The 21,246-nt window shown below is 36.5% G+C and overlaps 2 protein-coding genes across 9 annotated transcripts; both read left to right on the top strand.

Annotated features, from left to right (window-relative positions):
* The first annotated feature begins 1,797 nt into the window (after positions 1–1,797).
* Positions 1,798–19,091, top strand: LOC121997843 (light-mediated development protein DET1-like). Of its 8 annotated transcripts, none has more exons than XM_042552489.1 (11): positions 1,798–2,170; positions 2,927–3,269; positions 3,377–3,605; positions 5,526–5,693; positions 12,188–12,256; positions 12,573–12,632; positions 12,745–12,822; positions 12,891–13,055; positions 15,313–15,408; positions 18,061–18,160; positions 18,700–19,091. In XM_042552489.1, exons 2-11 carry the CDS (start codon positions 2,986–2,988, stop codon positions 18,831–18,833), a joined length of 1,383 nt encoding a protein of 460 aa, XP_042408423.1. In that variant the 5' UTR covers positions 1,798–2,170; positions 2,927–2,985; the 3' UTR covers positions 18,834–19,091. The 8 variants fall into 8 exon arrangements, with proteins under 8 accessions (XP_042408423.1, XP_042408418.1, XP_042408417.1 ...); XM_042552484.1 differs by having other exon boundaries at positions 2,857–3,269; positions 5,595–5,693; XM_042552483.1 differs by having other exon boundaries at positions 2,857–3,269; positions 12,576–12,632.
* A 756-nt stretch (positions 19,092–19,847) lies between these two features.
* Positions 19,848–20,565, top strand: LOC121994367 (ethylene-responsive transcription factor 2-like). Its single transcript, XM_042548429.1, has one exon. The coding sequence runs from the start codon at positions 20,011–20,013 to the stop codon at positions 20,500–20,502; it is 492 nt and encodes a 163-aa protein (XP_042404363.1). The 5' UTR covers positions 19,848–20,010; the 3' UTR covers positions 20,503–20,565.
* Positions 20,566–21,246: the final 681 nt, after the last annotated feature.

Genomic DNA, 21,246 nt, shown 5'->3' with positions numbered 1-21,246 from the left:
GGTAAATATTTATGGTTTTGTGTTTTTCCTGCATATGATTCACGCATAGCTACAAGCTGATTCACTAACCATCATAGATAGCCAACTTGTTAGAGTCCACTTTTTTTTCTTAAAAAAAAAATTAACATAGACCAATTTGATCTTAAAAGAGCCTTTCGGCTTTCACAACGTGGAGATCTGACCTATTCAAACTTGCTACGTCCCATTGAGCCCACAAAATTTTCAACACTTGCAGATAAATGACCAAAAGTAGGTTAAATTGAATTAATAGATAGAATCAAATTGATAGAAATTAAAAGTTTGACTTAGATCATTTAGAATTTATTTTTTAAACAAAATATTAATTATGTCAATTAAATCGATTTGATCTTGATTTTAAATAATTTAATTCAATTAAACTAATTAAATCAAATTTAACTATATCCAAATCAAAATCGAGAGCTTAAAATTCATAATTTTGTAATTATGCCTCTTCGCACTTTGACTCTCGATTTAATTGGAAGTTTAGTTATTTTAATTTTTGATTGATTTAATTAATATTTTATATTAATTTAATTTTTGTGCGATTGATTTGATTACGTAAAAAAATTAATTTATATAATTTTGATTTAAACGATTCGATTATTAACTGATATCTTATATTTATTTATTATAAAATTGAAAATAGATTAAATAAATAATTTATTTATAACTTATTTTAAAAAATATTTACCAGATCGTCATTGTTCTCTTGTTCCCTCAAACCTTTGAAATATATATAAATATATATCATCGTCAAACTAATGCCTTGTTTAAATCTCTCCCAAAAATACTACACAAAAACAAGTAGAACTCTAAACACACATAACAAGCTCAGCTTTCATAAGGTAATGGTGTGAGGTCACCTTAACCCTAAAATTAATTAAGTCTTTTAAATGGTTGTTCAAGTTTGCTGGAATTTATTTGTATGAGCTTAAATTTGTTATGAAGTTGATTTATTTATATATTATCGGATTCTCAATCTAAATTTATTTAATTTTTATTTTTTTATATAATTTTAATTTTTTGATTAGTTATTAAGCTTGAAAGTATAAGCTTATTGGTTCATTCTATTTTTTTTTATTTATTTCATAATAATTTTATTAATAAATATGATTCATAGACTTTGTTCACAAATATTGTTCAATAATATTATTCACGAGTCTTCACCACAGTATTCAGTTAACTACAAGATGATAATTTTGTTACAGTAGGTAAGAGGTTAATTTTTGATTGATGCATATACTCATAGACAAAAATTCATGTCATCCTCTATCCACTTGATGATCGACTATAAATAAACTTCATGATTTACCTCTCTTTATATAACCTAGCTAAAGATGCGTCTGAGTAGGTACAATCATTTTTTTTTTATTATAATAAAAATTATTCATGAAGATTAATAAATCGAACAATATTAAATTTTATTCATTTAATTTAATAAATATTTAATATAAATAAATTTTGACTAAATCCAACATGAAATTTATTTATAAATATTTAATTCATTTACCATTAAGGTTCGTAGTGCAGGCTCGTAGCTACAAGTTATCTCACTCGCGGCCGCACATGCTTAACTAGCTGAACGAATATATATATATATATCTATATATACACACTTTTTCATGCACTTTCATAATTCATCATCTCGTTTTTTAAAAATTAATATAAATAATTAATTAATTAACATATACGTATTTGGACTTAAAAATAAAAAAGAACCTTTAGGCTTTGACAGTGTAGGCAAGATATGACCACTCGGCTCCTACAGTAGTGGGCGTATGGATTCGACCTTGACGCTAATCAGCTCTCGTTCTCTAGTCTCACCGTGTAGCACTTTCGTCCTCACAATCTTTCCCTGGCGAGCAGACATCCAGGCTAGCCACCACGCCTGACGCCCGTCATGGTGGTAAGGGCTCGCAATCCCCTTCTCCTGTGACTCCTTCGCTGGCATCGAGTTCCAATCGACCGAAGCAGCGAGATTTCTGGGAGGAATGCGCGTCCGCCACAGCCGCGCCTTCCCCCTCCCGAATCAGGCGTCCGCATCTTCCTTGTCCATCCTCTTTCCACGGTGATTCTGATGTTTAGGATCACCAACGTCGCGGCTAGGGTCTTCAAGCGCCAAATCCACGCTCCTCGTCCTGGTGCCTGTGTATGCTTTTCACCGATTTTTATTCCAAATGTTTGATTATGATTAAGTATGTCTGTGTGCCATTGCTGAAAGTTGACGCTTACTTTTGTTGCCTCCTGGCATTGTCATTTTGGTTGCTAAAAGGATTTTTGTTCTGTGATGGTCTCTGTCACCGTAAGCAATCTTCGTTTGCTTGATTTTGGATTCCTCACTCTAGCCTTTTAAGCATTGTGCAAAACTTATAGTAACTACTGATCGCGGAGCCTTGTTATGGAATAACACGAAGACAAAAACGCTGAATTTGTCTTCACAAGGTTGACGCATATATTTTGCGTCATTTATTTATTTTTTAAAATTAAAATTAAAATTGTATAAGATAACTCCTTTTCACAATCACACTTACATGAAGTATGCTATACAGATTAGCAACAGAGGAACAAAATGAGCAAGTGCCCATTCTATTTCTTTTTGACTCTCAAGCATTATATGTCCTAGGAACAAAACTTGTGAAGAATAATCTGGTAATATGATAACATCTACATTTTCCACTTATTTTGGTTTGTATTTTTTTTAATTTTTTTTTTTAATTTTAGCTACCCTTTTTTTGGTTAGTATTGTTCAATCTACTAGATTCAACAGACTTATATTGCTGGTTTTATGTTTCTTAGATAAACAAATTATCTGTACAAATTTCACCCTTTTTGCAGATTAACTTTGTTAGACAATTTTACGAGAATCTTGTTCCTGGCTCTACTATATGTGATATTGATTGTCCAGATCATTCATTTCGGAAGTTCACAGATGATGGGCAGTACCTTGTTAGTGTCAGCAGGAACATGCAGGATATCATAGTTTTCAGACCTAAATGGTTGTCATATTCATTCAGGGGAGAAAATTGTGATCACCAAACCTTGACTCAGAAAGCGAAGAAGTTCGACAGTTTCTTTACTCATCTGTACAGTATATCACTAGGATCCAGCAATGAATTCATTTGCAAGGAATTCTTTCTTTATCTGGAGAACCATCAGTTTGGCTTATTTGCAACATCAACCACACAAACTCATGAGGGGGCAATTCATGGACTTCCTTCAATAGACAAAATAACTTTTCACCTTGTAAGGTACTTAGCAACTCAGGGAATACTTTCTATTTGCCATGCTCATTTCTTAATTTGTCTAGCTGCTCAATATCTCATCTTTTAGTTTACTTTCATAATATCCTTGACAGACTGAATGATGGAGTGGTGATGGACGAGAAATCTTTTTGCAATGACTATGTCAACTTAGTGCATAACACGGGGGTTTTCTTGTATGAAAATTTGTTGTGTATATTGTCCTTAAGACATCAGACAATACATATCCTCCAAGTTCGTGATTCAGGAAATCTATTTGATGTACGAAGTATTGGCCCATTCTGCCTAGAGGATGATGAACTATTTCTTAACTCTAATTCTCAGGTGCATTGCCTTTTCTTCTACTTCTTTAAAATCAGTATGCCTGACTTAATGAGTGTTTGGAAATTTTGTGCTCTTCAAAATGGACATGGTTATATTCTCTTAATTTCATTTAAGATATTAATTTTGAAGTTATATAATCTAGGAATAACTGCAATAGTCAGGACCCTGTCATGCGCTTGAAGATCTGCTGATTATATAGATTCCACGTTCTCTGCACTCAAGTCTAAATCTATTTGCATTCTCAGTGTTGGGGATGACTATGCTGAGAGTCATCAAGAGGGAAGCAAACAAGTGTAGGATGCAACATCAACAGGAAAACAATATAGAAAATAGCAATCTATAAAGGCAATAACTCAGGAACAGCCAATGAAGTAGATCAGGAGAGGAAGCCTTGGAATTGGTGGCTCTGATACCACCATGTTAGTAGTAAAAAATATTGAGCTATTGTCATTTGACATATGCACCTTTGTGATTTGTATGTTCAAAATTATACCTGTAACTATCTACATGTGGGTCCTTAATAATTATATTTGGGATTTAGTGATTATGAAAATAAAAACATAAGAAAGCTTCATAAGTACAACTTGTTACTAACTCTGGTAATATGGAGGTGTGCCAACTTTAGTATATAGACATCTGTCAAGCTTACACTTGGTTCAATTCACGTCACCCTAGTGCTAACACCCTCACCTAAGCACTATCATTTTTGAACATCGAGGGCATAGTTGAGATGCAAATAAAGCTTCACCTTGTAACAGCTCAAAACATTTCCTTGTTAATTGAAAGGGGCGAACTAGAATAAGATGATGATTGTCAAAGGAATTAATTGGCCTTTTAAAGCCAGCAGATTATATCCACTGGTTGGCCATTTAAAGGTAGAAAATTATATGCATTAGTTGGCCATTTAAAGTCAGCAATTACCATTTAAAATCAGCAAATTATTAGTTGGCCATTTAAAACAGCATATTATATGCATTGTATTAGCTTTGCCAACTATCTTTAATGATTGTAAATCGTTTATTCTCTTTTTAATTAGTATATACTAGCTGTAAGCTATCCTTTGGAACAAATCTAGATATGATAGTTTAGCTATTCTAAAGAGAAGCCTCGAATTGAAGGGGACTTTTCTTGCTCAAAGCGCTCTAAGTTTTTTTAATGATAAAGTTAAGTTTTTGGTTTCTTGAAGGCTAAAAGAAAATGATTGTATATTTTTTTACTCATTATAGAGGATGGGCTGTAGATGACAATATCCTATCACGAGTCAAGTTCTCAGTGGAGGAGAATGATGCAAAAATATAGTTTTTTTTTTTTTTTTGCTATTTTATAAACATATCGGTTCAATGAAATAAATTAGTTTTTGGTCTGGATTATGAACCTATAATAGTTTAATTATTTCTAGTTTTATGGTTAAAGAAATTCAGTTTCTTTTACACTGAATCTCAGCCACGTGCAATTGCTATATGAGGCAAACTGATTTATCCCTGTATTAAGTCATGTGAGAATGTTTGCCGATGACACATGGTAGCTGCTTGTGTTACGGAGATGTTTCTTGAAGATAAAGTTCCTATAAATCAGAAATGTGGAGTATGGTTTCTATCAGAATGGGAAGTTGTCACTACACATTTTATTCAGACCCCCAAAACCGATATATTATAACCATTATGGTGACTTATGTTGACTCTGGCCTTCCAAAGGCTGCCCAACTATAGGAATGCTGACCCATGTGATTAACCTATAAGGGGAAGACCCCACTCCTTTACCATAAGAATGTTTACAGACATGAAACCCATGTGCCCTTTTTAATTTCACATCTGATAATATCATAATAATTTGGCGATAAACATTAAAAATTTTAAATCCAAATTTCATTGTGTTTTTTCTATTTTTACATTATGTTGGCAAGAATTGATGTTTCTTCAGTGTGCCGGAATTAATAAAAGCAGGCCTCAGGAATTTGTTCATCAGTCAAATAACGATATTCATCACCAGCAGGTTACAGAAGCAAATTCTTTCATTTCTGGTATCAAGCAACGTCTGCTTTCCTTTATTTTTAGAAAAGCATGGAATGAAGAACCAGATCCATCCTTGGTACATCCCCTTTTTGGGAATCAATCAAGTTTCTTTGTATTACAATTGCTTGTATGATTAGACTTGTTAACATCTACTTGTTCTTATTGATCGAAACTAGCACATTTACCTGGAAATTCAAAATGGAATGCAAACAATCAAAAGATACCTTAACATGCCCAAATGATAAAAATAAAGCTAGAATATTAGTACTAAATCACAATGATCTACTCCATTATAAAGTTAGTAGCTTATTTGTAGTTTTCTCTCAGTTACCCTGTTTTTTTTTATCCCACTAGTTATCACTCCTAACTTATCAACTGCATGCTGACTTATCATTGAATTTTTTTGTCATATGATTTGAAATTGTGGAAAGACACTGTTTCCATCAGGCCTTCAACTGGTATTCACACAACATTTTCAGCTAAGTGCCTAAACATGGTTCTTCTGTAAATGAAAATCGGCATGTTTTCTTTTTTAAACGAGCATTACACATCAAGTGGTGACTGATTAATAAATACAGTTGAGTGGTCAGAGAGTGTTTCTTAATGAATCTAATAATATGAGTTCTTTAATTGCAATATGATGGGTTTGAAAAATGTTTCATGCAGTTTTATGTTGTGATCAACAACAGTGCATATGCACATGAGCTGCCATTGTGCAGTCAGAACTGATTTCCAGTCAAATTAAGAGGCAAGCTGCATAGTGCATTGAGTTGTCTCAAAAAAAATGGAATGCATTTCAGGAAGATGATCTCTCTCTTCTTCTATCCAATGCAAATATAAAGAATCGACAACAGATAGGAGATTAGTTAGCTACAAAATGGTACTTGTTTAATAAAGTAACTGGTAAGCATTAAAGGGAAAAAATACTAAAGAAAGGAAAGGAAATAGGGGCAAAGAATGTTTGTACCCACATAAAGCATAAAACACTAAATTGCAATATTGAACCCTGAGAAAAAGGCATGAGGAACTTGTGAATGTTCTGTCCTGGTTCATTGCTCAGCAGCTGCTTGGAATATGATCTCTGAGGCTAACCACAACCAATTGCTCTTCAAAACATTTCTTGTTATCTCATCCATACTTCCGGAACCTTCATATTCTGATGATTTCAGAATTTATTGCAACCAGAATTTCTAGTCTAATTGCTATAATACAACTATCCTTGACCTTCACTAGCCTTAGGAACCAGAGAGGTCACATGTCGACCTCTGTGTACTGTGCGGTGACAGTGCATGGCCCCAGGCTTTTTGCTTGTGTGTAGCAACACACTCATGCAACCTTGCATGCAGAATTGTTGCGATGCAACATTGTTGATTCTGGTGGAAGATTGCAGTGGACAAAAATGCTGTCCCTTTCAGAACTACAAAGCATAGTAGTTTTAATCCTTCATATTGTAGGAACATTGGTGCAAACAGAAAATAATACCGGAAAATCACCCACATGAATCCTTTTCTTGAGGTAGCTGCATAAGATCATTAGTCTGGAAGTGCTGATAATTTTACTTGATTGTCTGGTGCAGGATCATTTACCATAATAACCTTAAAGTACGGTGTAAGTATATAGCTAAGGAGCAAAGGTTGAATGGTGAAAAAGGAAGGAGAAAAATAGATAACTAGGCAACCACAACTATAGTTTCCCAAGCAATTATAAGAAAGAGAAGTCAGAGATTTACACTGAAAGTTGAAAGACTTGGCAACAACTTGCATTCAAAGAAAATTTAGTACAAAACCCATATATAGAATCCTCGGTGGACAGATTTGTTGGTGCAGCGGAGGCCGGCAAGAGGGGGGTGAATTGCTGAAAACAAAAATTAAACTATACCCTCCTCGTACTTTCAACTCAATTAGTGCAATAGTGATAAATTAATAAAGCAATAAAAACTAAATAAAGAAATACAGAGAAGATCAGGATTTTAACCTGGTTATAACCAAGAAGGTTGTTAATCCAGGGCAGTAGAAAAAGCGCAGTAGAAAAATTCTCCTTCTCTGAAGGCGGAGAAGCCTTTTACACTTTGGAAGCTCAGAACTATTGCTAGGAAACACTACACAGTTGATTGCTTGAGTTGTTGTTGAATTCCTAGCTCCAGGGGCCTTTATATAGGCCCTGGAAATCTTATCCCGAGAGTCCAAGGCGCCTCCAACAGGGTTCAAGGCGCCTCCAACTCAATCTGCGGATAAAACTTTATCCGCAGCGCAAACGGTCAAACTAGCCTGCTCAAGGCACCTTAAACAATCCATTCAAGGCACCTTCAATGTGTTTAAGGCGCCTTCAATGTGTTTAAGGCGCCTTCAAGGTTCCTGCTATAGTAATTTCTGCTACAATAACTTCCAGCCTCTTTTGACTCCTTTTCTTCTTCACTTTGTCTTCCGAAGCTCCATTTGTTTGGGTGATTTCGGCCAACCGAAATAGGGCTCACCCGAACCCAATTTCCGGCCTTCCTCGAGCAGCCTTCCGTCCCGGCTTAACGTCCCTCGAACGTCGTGCACGCTCTTCACGTCCACCGGAGTACTCTTCCGCAGCTCTCTCGTCCTTCGGACGCACCGAGCCCGTCGGCTCCCTTCCCGTGCCGTCCTTCTCGCTAGCTGCGTCTTCCGCTCGACTTCCTGTGTTCCTAAGCTCCTGCACACTCAAACACAGGGATCAAACACAGCAGGACCTAACCAACTTGGTTGATCACATCAAAACTACCACGGGGTCCAACAATCTCCCCCTTTTTGATGTGCATCAACCCAAGTTCAAGTTAGGGTTAAAATGGACATAAAAAGTAATTTTAAAGAAAAATTACTAAACTAACAAGTTAAGTATAATTTTTTACAATTAGTAAAATTGCAACAAAAAATAGAAAAAGAAATTTAAATTTTAAATTTTTTTTTAACTCCCCCTAAACTTGTACTTTTCTCTCCCCCTTTGATCACAGCAAAAATGGGGTCTTAAGTAAAATATTTTCAAGTAAGATTAAAGTTTTGAAAAAATAAATTTTTAAGTCAAATGAAGTTATTTAGGATTTTTCTGGGAAAAAATTTCTAAGGGAAAAAAATAATTTCTAAGTTAGAATATTAAAAAAAATTTTTTAAGGAATTTTCTAAGTCAAATATTTGATAAACTTTCAAAGTATTATTTCATTTTTCTTTAATGCTTTTTCAAAAAGTTAATTAAACATTTTCTTTCAATATTTTAGCTTCCAGGTCGTGGCGAGGCACTAGGCCTTCTTGGTTATTGGAGCAACAACCACTTCCTTAGACAAAGCTTCCATAAAGAATTTCAATGTTTAATTGTCTCACTGTAAGCTTTAAATTTTTGAAAAATTAATTAAGCACAGATTTTGGAACCCAATAGAGGTTCCTTCATACATGATTATTAAAAAATCTAGGGGTACATAACTTCTTGGTATTTTCCTAAGTTGACCTTGATGCTTCCTTATATACCAATTTAATTTACCATAAATTCTTAATTTTGAATTTGGAAATTGATTTAAGCATGCATCAGATTTCAGTTTTTCAATTTCTAATTTCAAATTTTCATTTTTTGATTTTAGATGATCATACATTTTTAACGGGCATGCTCTTGCTAGGTTCAACTTTAGTTCAGCATTCTCTTTTTCTAATTGATCTAACTCTTTAGAAAGAGACTTGATAAATTTAAAAGATTGAGTTGGGGTTAGATTGCGTACCTTACTTACCTGGTCTGGTGACGCTCCCCCTTCACTGCTGCTTTCTTCTTCTGATGTTCCTCCCCCTTCATCGATGCTCATCTCTGAGCTTGAGTCTTCTTCCGGTTGATGGTTCGCCAATAGCGCAAACCCTGAGAATTCTTCGATGTCCGACTCAGAGGTTGACGAATCTGACCAAGTAGCCTTCAGATTCTTATACTTGGAGGGTTCTGGTTTCTTGTATTTTGGCTTTTCCTTTTCTTTCTCCTTTCTCTTCAATTTTGGGCAGTCCTCCTTGATGTGCCCTTCTTCGTTGTAGTTGTAGCAACGAGCCGTCCTCTTCTTTCGATGATGCCTCTGCGATTTAAATTTATTAGAATTGAAAAACTTATTGGAGCGTCTTACCAGTAGTGCCGCTTCGGATTCGTCGACTGAGGCTTCGGAGTCAGAATTGTTCATTTTTGCCTTTAAGGCAATGTTCTGACTTGTCTTCTCTGCTCCGTTGGGTTCTGAAACTCGAGATTCGTGAAGTTCAAAAGTCGAAAATAATTGTTCTAACGTACTTACCTCGAGGTCCTTAGAGATGTAGTACGCATCTACTAAGGAGGCCCACTCTGGAGTTCTCGGGAAGGCATTGAGCGCGTACCGGATAGAATCCCGGTTGGTTACCTCTTCTCCAAGGTTCGTTAGTTGCGTTATCAGCTCCTTGATTCTCGCTTGGAGTTGCGCTACCTTCTCGCCTTGGTTCATCCGGAGGTTCGTTAACTGGTTCCGGAGGATGTCGCGCTTCGGAAGTACCTTCGTGAAGCTCCAGGAATTTCTCCCAGAGATCTTTCGCTGAGTCGTAGCTTCCGATTCGATTTACCTCCTGTGGCGACAGCACACTAAGCAGGTGGAACTCTGCCTTTCCGTTGGCGACGAAATCGGCTTGCTCCTTCTTGCTCCATGTGTTTTCTTCTTTGTCTTTCGGCGCTGCAAAACCATATTTCATTGTAATAAGAATATCAAAATCCGTTTTAAAAAATACCTCCATTTTGTGCTTCCAAGTGGCGAAGTCTCCGTCGAACTTCGGGGGATGGATGTTCGCTCCGGCCATCGTCTTGATCGTAGTGCTTCAGTTGACGGTTAGTCCTTCTGAGGCGATCAGGCTCTGATACCACTTGTTGGTGCAGCGGAGGCCGGCAAGAGGGGGGTGAATTGCTGAAAACAAAAATTAAACTATACCCTCCTCGTACTTTCAACTCAATTAGTGCAATAGTGATAAATTAATAAAGCAATAAAAACTAAATAAAGAAATACAGAGAAGATCAGGATTTTAACCTGGTTATAACCAAGAAGGTTGTTAATCTAGGGCAGTAGAAAAAGCGCAGTAGAAAAATTCTCCTTCTCTGAAGGCGGAGAAGCCTTTTACACTTTGGAAACTCAGAACTATTGCTAGGAAACACTACACAGTTGATTGCTTGAGTTGTTGTTGAATTCCTAGCTCCAGGGGCCTTTATATAGGCCCTGGAAATCTTATCCCGAGAGTCCAAGGCGCCTCCAACAGGGTTCAAGGCGCCTCCAACTCAATCTGCGGATAAAACTTTATCCGCAGCGCAAATGGTCAAACTAGCCTGCTCAAGGCGCCTTAAACAATCCATTCAAGGCGCCTTCAATGTGTTTAAGGCGCCTTCAATGTGTTTAAGGCACCTTCAATGTGTTTAAGGCGCCTTCAAGGTTCCTGCTACAGTAATTTCTGCTACAGTAACTTCCAGCCTCTTTTGACTCCTTTTCTTCTTCACTTTGTCTTCCGAAGCTCCATTTGTTTGGGTGATTTCGGCCAACCGAAATAGGGCTCACCCGAACTCAATTTCCGGCCTTCCTCGAGTAGCCTTCTGTCCCGGTTTAACGTCCCTCGAACGTTGTGCACGCTCTTCACGCCCACCGGAGTACTCTTCCGCAGCTCTCTCGTCCTTCGGACGCACCGAGCCCGTCGGCTCCCTTCCCGTGCCGTCCTTCTCGCTAGCTGCGTCTTCCGCTCGACTTCCTGTGTTCCTAAGCTCCTGCACACTCAGACACAGGGATCAAACACAGCAGGACCTAACCAACTTGGTTGATCACATCAAAACTACCACGGGGTCCAACAATATTTACTTGGGGGCTAAGTAAATTTGGAGATCATAAAACTTAAGATTTAAAGAAAAATCAAGAACTAAAAATTACAATGTTGTGACCCCACTATTATAACTAATTTATTGTCTCCTACACAATTCAAAATACTTGAATCTAAAACATTTAGAAAAGAAACATCTTTAGATTTTAAACCTGATTGAAATTGGAATTTTGTCAAAATTATAAAGTTAGCCTTGTTGTGATTTTTGCTTTTATGACGTTTTTTTGATTCAGTTCTTCTTGGTATATAATTTGCATCATTGTCATAAACCCACTATGGTATGTTAAAGTCTGGCTTCTTGGTATATAATTTGCATCATTGTCATAAATCCTCTAAGGTATGTTAAAATCTGGGAAGTCTTATAAAGATGAATCGTGGGAAGCATTGTTTAAATTAAGTCTTCATACAGTATTGTTCATATAAGAGGAAAAATTGACAATGGAGAACATAGTAGGAATGGCAGCTTAGAAATCTGTGCATCATTAAGAGATGACCATGTTGGCTTCACTGATTGGAAGTGACATAATACATTATAGTTTAATTTTCTAACTTTTTTACTTGCACAGCTTTTTCTGAAATCAGAAAACACAGTAAACAGAGAACTTTGAAAATCTCAGATACTCGCCTTTTGATCTATAATTTATCTCTATGACATGTATTTGATACTGAAATTATTGGTAGAAAAATGCTAAATTTAAATATTGTTCTTCAGAGGGTTCAACATCTTAAGAAGAAGTTCTATTATCACTTCCAAGATTATCTTGATCTCATCATGTTGAAGGTATCCACTAAGTTTTTTTTGGAAGTTTTATGGATCTTCAAATTGAGCACTGTCATATTTGGACGTTTCATAGCTCTATATCTGGAGAAACTGGACCTTTTATTTGAATGCTTACTTCTTTTGACATTTTATTTGACTTGGTGACATCACACGAAATCTTCAAGTCTTTGTGTAGAAGTACTACTCTCTTCATTACCTGCTTATCTTTCTTGCTCCAGCTTCTGGATACTCTGACTCCCAATCTTCTCCCCACCCTCCCCTTCATGCTATTTTTCCTAGTCATTCTATTTGAAGCTGTAACACTTGGGGTACTCAGCAGGTTCAATTTTTGGATCGTCAGCATCTTCTTTTGAAGTTTGGCAGTACTGATGGTGGTGTAAGCATTTATACCATGTCATTTACATTGGCCAAAAGTTTTAGTTGTTTTATTTTATATTTTAACATGGGATCTGTGGCAAACAACTGTCCTAATACATCTAATAATTTAGGTTCGGAATTCTGATCATCATCCAGCATTCTTTGCTGTTTATAACATGGAAACTACTGAGATTGTTGCATTTTATCAGGTAATGACCTTTCATTAATGTTATCATTAGATATGATTCTTGATTTCATAACAATTTACTTTTGGCAGAATTCATCTGAGGAACTATATTCCTTGTTTGAGCGGTTCTATGACTATTTTCATGCGGGCTCGAGAGAGAGTGTGCATGCTAATTTCATTTCTTCACACTCCAATAATATTCATGCTCTTGAACAACTGCAAAGCATGAAAAGCAAAGCAAGCGGCTTCTCACAGGTGAACCTCATCCCACAAAGTTTCGTAATAAATCTGCACAAATATGTGAATCTGAATATTGACAATCTGAAGTTCTGACATGAGAAGACTAGCAAAACGTGATTTACTGATTTTAATAATCAGGACTATACATAGTTCAGGATAATTGCTAATTTTTCTCATGCATCTATCTGTTGCTTGTGGAGCCAAAAGGACTGTACTATTCAAACACTTGTTTATCTGTTTACACCCACACACACCAGGTCAATCTGCTAAGGTTATATTGCTCAAAGGTGCATAACTCTATCGAACACGATGTCTACTGTCTGCTGCTGTGCAAAAGAGGGAGAGGAGGAGAATCTGCTAGGGACAAATATTGCTGGAACATGCATAACTCTATCAATTACAAGATATGTTTACTATCCACTGCTGTGCAAAAGAGGGAGAGGAGGAGAATCTGCTAGGAACAAATATTGCTTGAACATGCATAACTCTATCAATTACAAGATATGTTTACTATCCACTGCTGTGCAAAAGAGGGAGAGGAGGAGATGGTGGTTCAGATTAAGGGGGAGCAGGTGTGCTGTTGGAATCCGGATTCTCTTTAACACAAACTTAAAGACCTCAGTAGGCCCAGTTCAATTGAGTCTGAGGTCGTTGAAATGAGTTAGTGATTCATAGCTGAGTCAACTGGTTCAACTTAAGTTTAGGCCTAAATTGAGCCCAGTTCAAGCCAAAAGCCAATATTAAACCCAATCAACTTGATTACTACCTTATAATTTCTAATTAGAACTCCAAAAGCCCTAATTAATTGATCTCCTACTTAAATTTTAATTAATGTGACGCATAACATTCTTCCATCTCAAATCTCTTATAAGTAAGCCTGATCCTCAAAGAATTCAAATAATATTTTTGGAGTCATTTCTCCAATTATTTTCATTTTACTTTGGAGCAACACACTCAACCTCACTTTTGCTGCATTGCTGGAATCAAATACTCATCTCATTAACCCTGAATATATAATATCATATCAATATCATTCCACACATTAGTTTACCCATCAAAATGATGGAACCACTAGTTAACAAGATTAAATAATGATAGATTTCAGATCATCAAAATCTGCACACAGAGATCATAAAATCATAGAGATCCATATTCTCTATCAAAAACAGAATCATAAGCCAAAAGCGATCAAGTAGATATTGTTGGTCATCGTTCACATCTAATGCCTTACTGATCATAAGTCAAACTAATGAACAATCCAGCACTCACATCTTAAATCTCGGATTAAAAAAATAAATCACAGACCACTTTTGGAATCATAAATGGGTAGGATGGTTATGATCCTAGCAACAGGTGACCAAATAATTGGTTGACCCAGTTGGGGCATAATCCCTCAGAATCAATGAAGCTGTATCGTGACAATGAAGCTCCCATGCACATAGCCTTTGATATAATATTCCATGAAAGGATGAAGCAAGTAGACGAGTACAATTGTATATAGCTGTAACTAGTTGGGTCTTCATAATATCTTTGAATCAGCTTGAGCAAGTGATGTTTAATATTCTAGGGCATAAATTGTATATTTACAGTAATGAATAAAAAATACAAGTGGAGTGGACTAGCTGAGAAAAAGTAATCTTATTTTCCCTCTAATAGGTGTCAACTTCAGTTTTTTAGGAAAACAAGAAGGAAGAGGTAATGCATTTGGGTGCCCTTAATATTGGAGAATTGCACTAACAAACATATGTACTTGTTCCTTCATACAAAAAGAAAGATATCCACATTCTACCCTAGGAAGATGTTGAATCAGGATATTGCAAAATATCTTCACCAAATCTTTTTTCTTTCTTTTCAGATAAAAGGTTGCATGAGATGTGTACATATGGTGTATAGATTGCTGCAAATTGTTTATTTATTTGATGTAGTGTATGTATGTTTTTTATTTTTATTCTTTTTTCTTAATTTGTGACATTATTATATTAATTCAATTTATTAATCCTTTTAGCTGCCTAGATGATTATCACAATAAGCAACATATTTCTGCCTAAATTTTGATTGAATGACTAGGTCATGATGTTCATGAGACTTGAGAGGCCATTTTTGCATGGATCTATAATTTTTTTTCTTTATCAAACATCTTAACCGGTTATATTTTCTCTTGACTGAACAAAATATTTGTTTTTTGCACTAATAAATTGCAGGCTAGAAACAAGGTACTGTTGTTTCTTGAAAAGTTTAAACCTCATAATCCAATTTCATTATTTTTTTGCAGTATGTGAAAAAAATGTTGGGCACACTGCCATACACTTGTCAATCACAAAGCCCTTCACCGTATTTTGATCTCTCACTCTTTCGCTATGACGAAAAGGTTTGACCTTTTAGTCTATGTTATCTTCATAATTTATGCTAAATTTTCTCTTACTTAGATTAGTGTAACATTGTTTGTTCTTTTGGTTTTATTTTCTTTATAGTAGCTATTATTCTGTAAGAAAAATTGATTTGTGGTACAAAGTACCAATGGTTCATCAGGTACTTTAGTAGAGAGCAGAAGCTACGTATATTATTTACTGTAGTTATTTGTAGCTATGTGTGTTTTACTTTCTATTATTTGCAAGGATTTATTTGCAACTGACTAGATGACTTGAATGAAAACTAGCAGCAGGACCATGGTATATACCAAGCAATCTGTAGTTTTAAACCTAAGGTTTTGATTGAAGATCAAAATTATCCTAGGCATAGCTACTCAATAATTAGTGTTTTTAAGATAGTTTGGCCATTTTGATGGTTGACTTTGAGAACTTTGACAACACTCTTTTTGATATTTTTAGCTAAATTTTGTGGATCTCTCATAGATTATTATGCGGTGATGAAGAGGGGCCCCACTAGTCGGTCAAAGTGGAAGAAAAGTAGTAGACGTGGAGTTCAAAGTCAGAGTAGTCAAAGACCCCGACCTAGGAAATAAATCAATTAAGCCGAGCGTCGGCATAGTCTATCTTGCCGAGCACAGCCACCCGGTTGCCCCAGTCGGGTCCAAACGACTGCTCTAGAAAACTCGTGATTAAAGTTGATAACCAAGCAGCAACTCCCTCAGACCGCTACTCCCGAGCGGAAGACATGTTCGGTCAAACCAAGGGTAGCCCTCCGACATACAACCGAATGGAAACAGGACAATGGTTCTATGCATTATGTCCGGACGGGGATTACTCGACCGACTAGCAGCCAGTCGCCCACATGTGGACCCACGAAATATCCCATCATATCCTTTTGGGAGTTTGTACCGCTGATAGCAAAGCATGTCTAGCAGGCAAATCGTACTTTAGAAGCTTCTAGGTTGTCACATTAGAAAGTTGCATAGCTTCTTAAGGAATGGTGTCAGAGGTACTTTTTGACTTGTCTTTTGTTAGGATATCTAGGAAAACATGTCTACGCTTTGAGATGCGTGCACGAACGCTAGTGACACTATAAAAGGAGATTCCCACCTATAAGCGAAGGTATGCCCAACTTCATTTTCTACATGCCCTTGTTACAATTCTCCATCTTTTCTATTCGTCGGAAATTGACTTGAGTGTCAGAGGGTCATCGCTATAACCCCTTCCCGGCCCGGCACTAACGACTTTGTGTTGCATGCTTGTGTGGTGTTTTCGTTTCGTTAACTTTCCGGTCACATTCTCAGTTTGTCACCTTCTCCGTTTTTGGACAGGATCAAATTATATTCTAGAATGATTAGTGCAGCTGTACCATCCTTTGGTATATGGAAGTCTTTGATGTGATTGTCCTCCTTTAGAGTTGTTAGAAAGTATGGTCAGCTTCAAAAGGAATATATACAGATCCAGTTCTCATCACGAAGCCTGCTAAGATTAAGAAAACCTCAAGTCACATGAACTTGAGATATGTTCATGTTGCACATGTTCCTGGAAAGGGCTGTCTTTATTTTGTCAGTATGGTCTAGAATTGATACCTTATCTAAAATAGAAAAATATTTAAGGCGTGAAAAATGAAGGGAAGTTTATTCCATGTAACCTGATATACATGTGCTAGGCCTTCATACTAGCATTATGTAGTCGGACTAAATATTGAGTCATATTACAGACAGATTCAGTATACAGTATTGCATATGGCATATGGCTATAATCTTAATTGAATAATCTTTGAGTCATGGGAACCCAGCCAAAGTTACTGATTTGAATTAAATTTACAACTAGAGGAATGCGACTCTATAATTTATTGTTTATATTCAATTTAATGCACAACTAGAAGTGTTGAACTTATGCTTAGACTTATCTAAAAATTATGAAAACAAGGTGTCAAAACTGTCCATCATTTGACTGTTCAATTATCCGTTTTGCATATTGAAGTTCATGCTTCTTTATAAGCATTAATTGTCTGCAATTTGGCAGATGTTTGAGGTTTGGCTATGATTGCATTTTTTTTTAATTAATTGAGTGGGAGATGTAATCCATCTATGTAATGGTTTGTTCATCTTGATGAAAAATTTTAATTGATTGTTTTAATTGGAGTTATTAAAAATATGATAAGAAAATAAATTTACAAGGATTGATATGTCTATGCCAATGCCATGCGCATTAGGATGATGCATAGACATTAGGCAATATTCTGATGTTGTCCTGCCTGATTATGAATTGGGTTTACTGATTTCACAAACTTGGCAGTTTGCAGACGAGCTGATCTTCTTGGCTACATCTGTCCATGATTTTCTGAACCTTGATCCTCAGCATACCGGCAATTTATTTGTAGTGATACTTCACATTTCTATGATTTTCATTCATTTTAAATGGATGGTTTAAGTTGATTTGGTAATGCAATGCACTTTTATTTTCTTGAAACTAGTTTTTGAATGTAACAGCAAGCAATTCATTTTGGTTGACCTGCAGGATCTGAATTTTATTTATTTCATTTTATTTTATTGTATCTATGTTTTCTCTCAATTTGCATGTTTCAGTTCGATCATTGTTGTTTTGATCTACTTCTTATATATGTGGCGTTGCAATTCTGTTGGTAGTTGATTTCCTCCACAGACCGACATAGGCACTCTACTGATCATCCAATAAAATTTATTTCAAGAAGGCAACCAAATGTCCCAAAATTCAAGATTAAGACAGGTAAACTACGTTCTATCACATAATGCAAAGTTTAACATGAGATTTTGAACATTGGATGAGTGCATACAATTTACACTAAAGAGAACCCCAATATGGTCTTATAATACCGGTGTACTTAACCAAGTGTTTGTTTTCTCATTCACATTAGTGTTTTGGTGAAGTATGAAATAGACTAATTGATGTATAATTTCTTGATTCAGTATCTGCACTGATACAATTTGGGTAATATATTACTTACGGTATCTGGTGATAGTACTCTTGGATGCTTGATGTTTATTAAGCCCTTCCTTTCAAAATCCTTTTAGTTCTTAGGATTTATGATGTTTCTGTTATACATATGTATGCAAATGATAGATCATGTGTCCTTAGATGATTTATTTGGCTATCTGATTTCAACAACTTGAAAAATGCCCTGAGACCTTTTCTGGAGAACAAAGTGATCATACATGTATTGTGTCATGATAAACACATCGTTGATTATCTGAATCAATGAGATCATTCTAACATGGACTTACACCACAGTGATTCTTTGTATGTAGGACTCGATACCGGTGGTGCGGACAACAGGGTGAAGCGGTCCTCTTTCCTATTCCACCCTTACTGGCCTCTTGTGCTTTCGATCCAGCAGACGTACATGCAACCAACAGTTGTGAACATTCATCTGAGGCTGTGAACTACATGATCACTTCTCTCTTAAAGGCTGGAATTCCACAAAGCTTCTTCCAAGGCTAAACCACTGAAATCTCTGCCCCCATACAAATACAATTTTATTGGTTATGAGAGAGGAGGGGGAGTATTAGACGATCATAGGGTCATAATTTATACTATAGCAGGTAAAAGTTCATTGTGTAATTTCCAATAAACTTTTGTTCAGATAGAAATTTAGAAAGAAATTAATTAATCGTATGCATTGTACTTGTTAACTGTCTAATTAACTAGATTCTATAAATTTGTCTCTAGTCATGGAGTTGATCTATTGTTACTGAACTATTTAAGGCATTTTTTTTGTCATTTACAAAAATTTAAAAAAGGCATGGTTTTAAAGAACAGTTCGAAACTAAGGACTTATCATCCAAAATAGCTGTACAGAATTTTAAACAATAATATAATTAGCAAAAAAGCTCGATTAAAGACTAATGATGTGCAAACCGCTACCTTTTGATCACTTTGACTGTTTGACCGCTATGCTGATTTTTCACGTGGATGCAGGAATCAATGGTCAAACATGTCGTCTGCCCGCCGTCAACTCGTCATTAAAGCAGTGAATCAAAGCTTGATTTTAGAGTTTAGCATTCTAATTGAATGTATTAGATGAGTTGGCGGATCTAATTGCATCAGTCAATTTAGTCTGACCAAGTTTGTCGCTTGATTCGATTGATCCATATGGGACGAGTCAATTGATCCGTTTAAACCAAATTGGTGAGATAGGTTGGCAGGATCAACGGGCCTGGTTGGAATAGATCTGTTAATTGGTAAATAATAATAATAATAATAATAAAATCAAATTTAAGTAGTCTCATTGGTCAACCCAGAATATCTAAAAGCCTACGCAGCCGAATCCGACCATTGACCCTTTCAGCGATACCTTCCGCTGACCTGTCGCAGTCAACGATCAAGAAAGACATCCCTTTCCTCAAATGATTACTTATTCAAATAACTCCTCGAGTTAATCTATTCTCTCAGATTTCACGAGCAAGAACTAAATCCACACCTGTTGAAGTTTTCGCTACTCAAGAAGCTTCCCTGGAAGGGCCCATCCAACATGCACGCACGCACGGTTATGTGCATCAACGCCAACTCCTCCTCTACTATATATACAAATCCCAATCCACAATCCCTGCAATCTCTCCATGCCAATTGATTTGGTTCCATCTCAATCGCTTAATTTCATGGAAATGTACTCGCAATCTGATCGCCACGACGACCTCGCCTTGATCGAGCTCGCCCGGCGCCACCTGCTCGACGATACTGATGGCAATCACCAGGTGGCGGCCGCTGCGGGGGCAGCGGCGCGGTCGCGGGGGAGGAGGAAGCGGCGGAACAACTACCGCGGGGTGAGGCAGCGGCCGTGGGGGAAGTTTGCAGCGGAGATACGCGATCCGGGGAGGAACGGCACGCGGGTGTGGCTGGGAACGTACGCGACGGCGGAGGAGGCAGCGCTGGCGTACGACCGCGCCGCCTTTCGCATCCGCGGGGCACGCGCGGTGCTCAACTTCCCGCTGCGGATCTGCGACTCTGCGCCGTCCTCGGGGGAGGCGCCGGCGGCGGAGAGGCCGCCTCGGCAGCCGGCGGAGACGATGATTCATGTGGCAGGGGGGGCGGGCAATGGCCAGGAATTGTAGGAAATTGTTAATGAAAGGCAATTATTTGTATTTTTTTTTTAAAAAGGATAATTGTTGACACAAGTCAATTGAGAAGCTGAGGCCAACTCAACCTTGCCTGGTTGATTAATGAAATTCAAGTAATTTGTGTAAAGTGAATGTTAATGTGTTAATAATTAGGTGTCAAATATAATCCCAACCTGTCAATCCAATTCGAGTCTACTTGAAAAATATAGGATCTGGATTGGAGATTTTTAAATTCAGGTTGAGAGTTTGGATTATGTGAAGGGTATAAATGAGTTAAATCATTCGTGAACTATTAGGATCTCGGTTCAAAAAAAAAAAGTTGTTCGATTAAGTTAACGAATCAAGTTTGAGCTTGATTTCGAGCTTGAAAATATTATCGAGCCGAGCTCAAGTTTAATAATATTTGGTTCGTGAACTCATGAACATGTTCATTTAGAGACTTACAAACGTGTCTGTTAAGAGGCTCACGAACATGTTTGTTAAGAAGCTCGTTTATATATATATATATATATATATATATATATATATATAATAAGATTTTTCCTCTAGAGTTCAAACTTTCCTCTTAGGTTATAGTGTTTAAGATAAAAAATTTTAGATACTCACAAGGTATATTATATATATTTAATATTTAAAATTTTAAAATTTAAGGGTTGAGTTAAAATAGATTTAAATTAATAAGATTTTTTTCTAGGGTTAAATATTCTCTTTTGGATTATAATATTTAAGATAAAAAAA

Source organism: Zingiber officinale, chromosome 6A (assembly GCF_018446385.1).
Source record: "Zingiber officinale cultivar Zhangliang chromosome 6A, Zo_v1.1, whole genome shotgun sequence".
NCBI classification, from domain to species: Eukaryota; Viridiplantae; Streptophyta; class Magnoliopsida; order Zingiberales; family Zingiberaceae; genus Zingiber; species Zingiber officinale.
This window is presented reverse-complemented; position numbering and strand designations above follow the sequence as displayed.

Bases quoted from the DNA above. Each gene is read 5' to 3' on its own strand.
- LOC121997843 (XM_042552482.1), top strand. From the start codon at position 2,099: ATGTTTAGGATCACCAACGTCGCGGCTAGGGTCTTCAAGCGCCAAATC. The intron at 12,633-12,744 runs GTAAGCATTTAT...CTAATAATTTAG, and splicing joins TTGGCAGTACTGATGGTGGT to GTTCGGAATTCTGATCATCA. The intron at 18,161-18,699 runs GTAAACTACGTT...CTTTGTATGTAG, and splicing joins AAAATTCAAGATTAAGACAG to GACTCGATACCGGTGGTGCG.
- LOC121994367 (XM_042548429.1), top strand. From the start codon at position 20,011: ATGCCAATTGATTTGGTTCCATCTCAATCGCTTAATTTCATGGAAATG.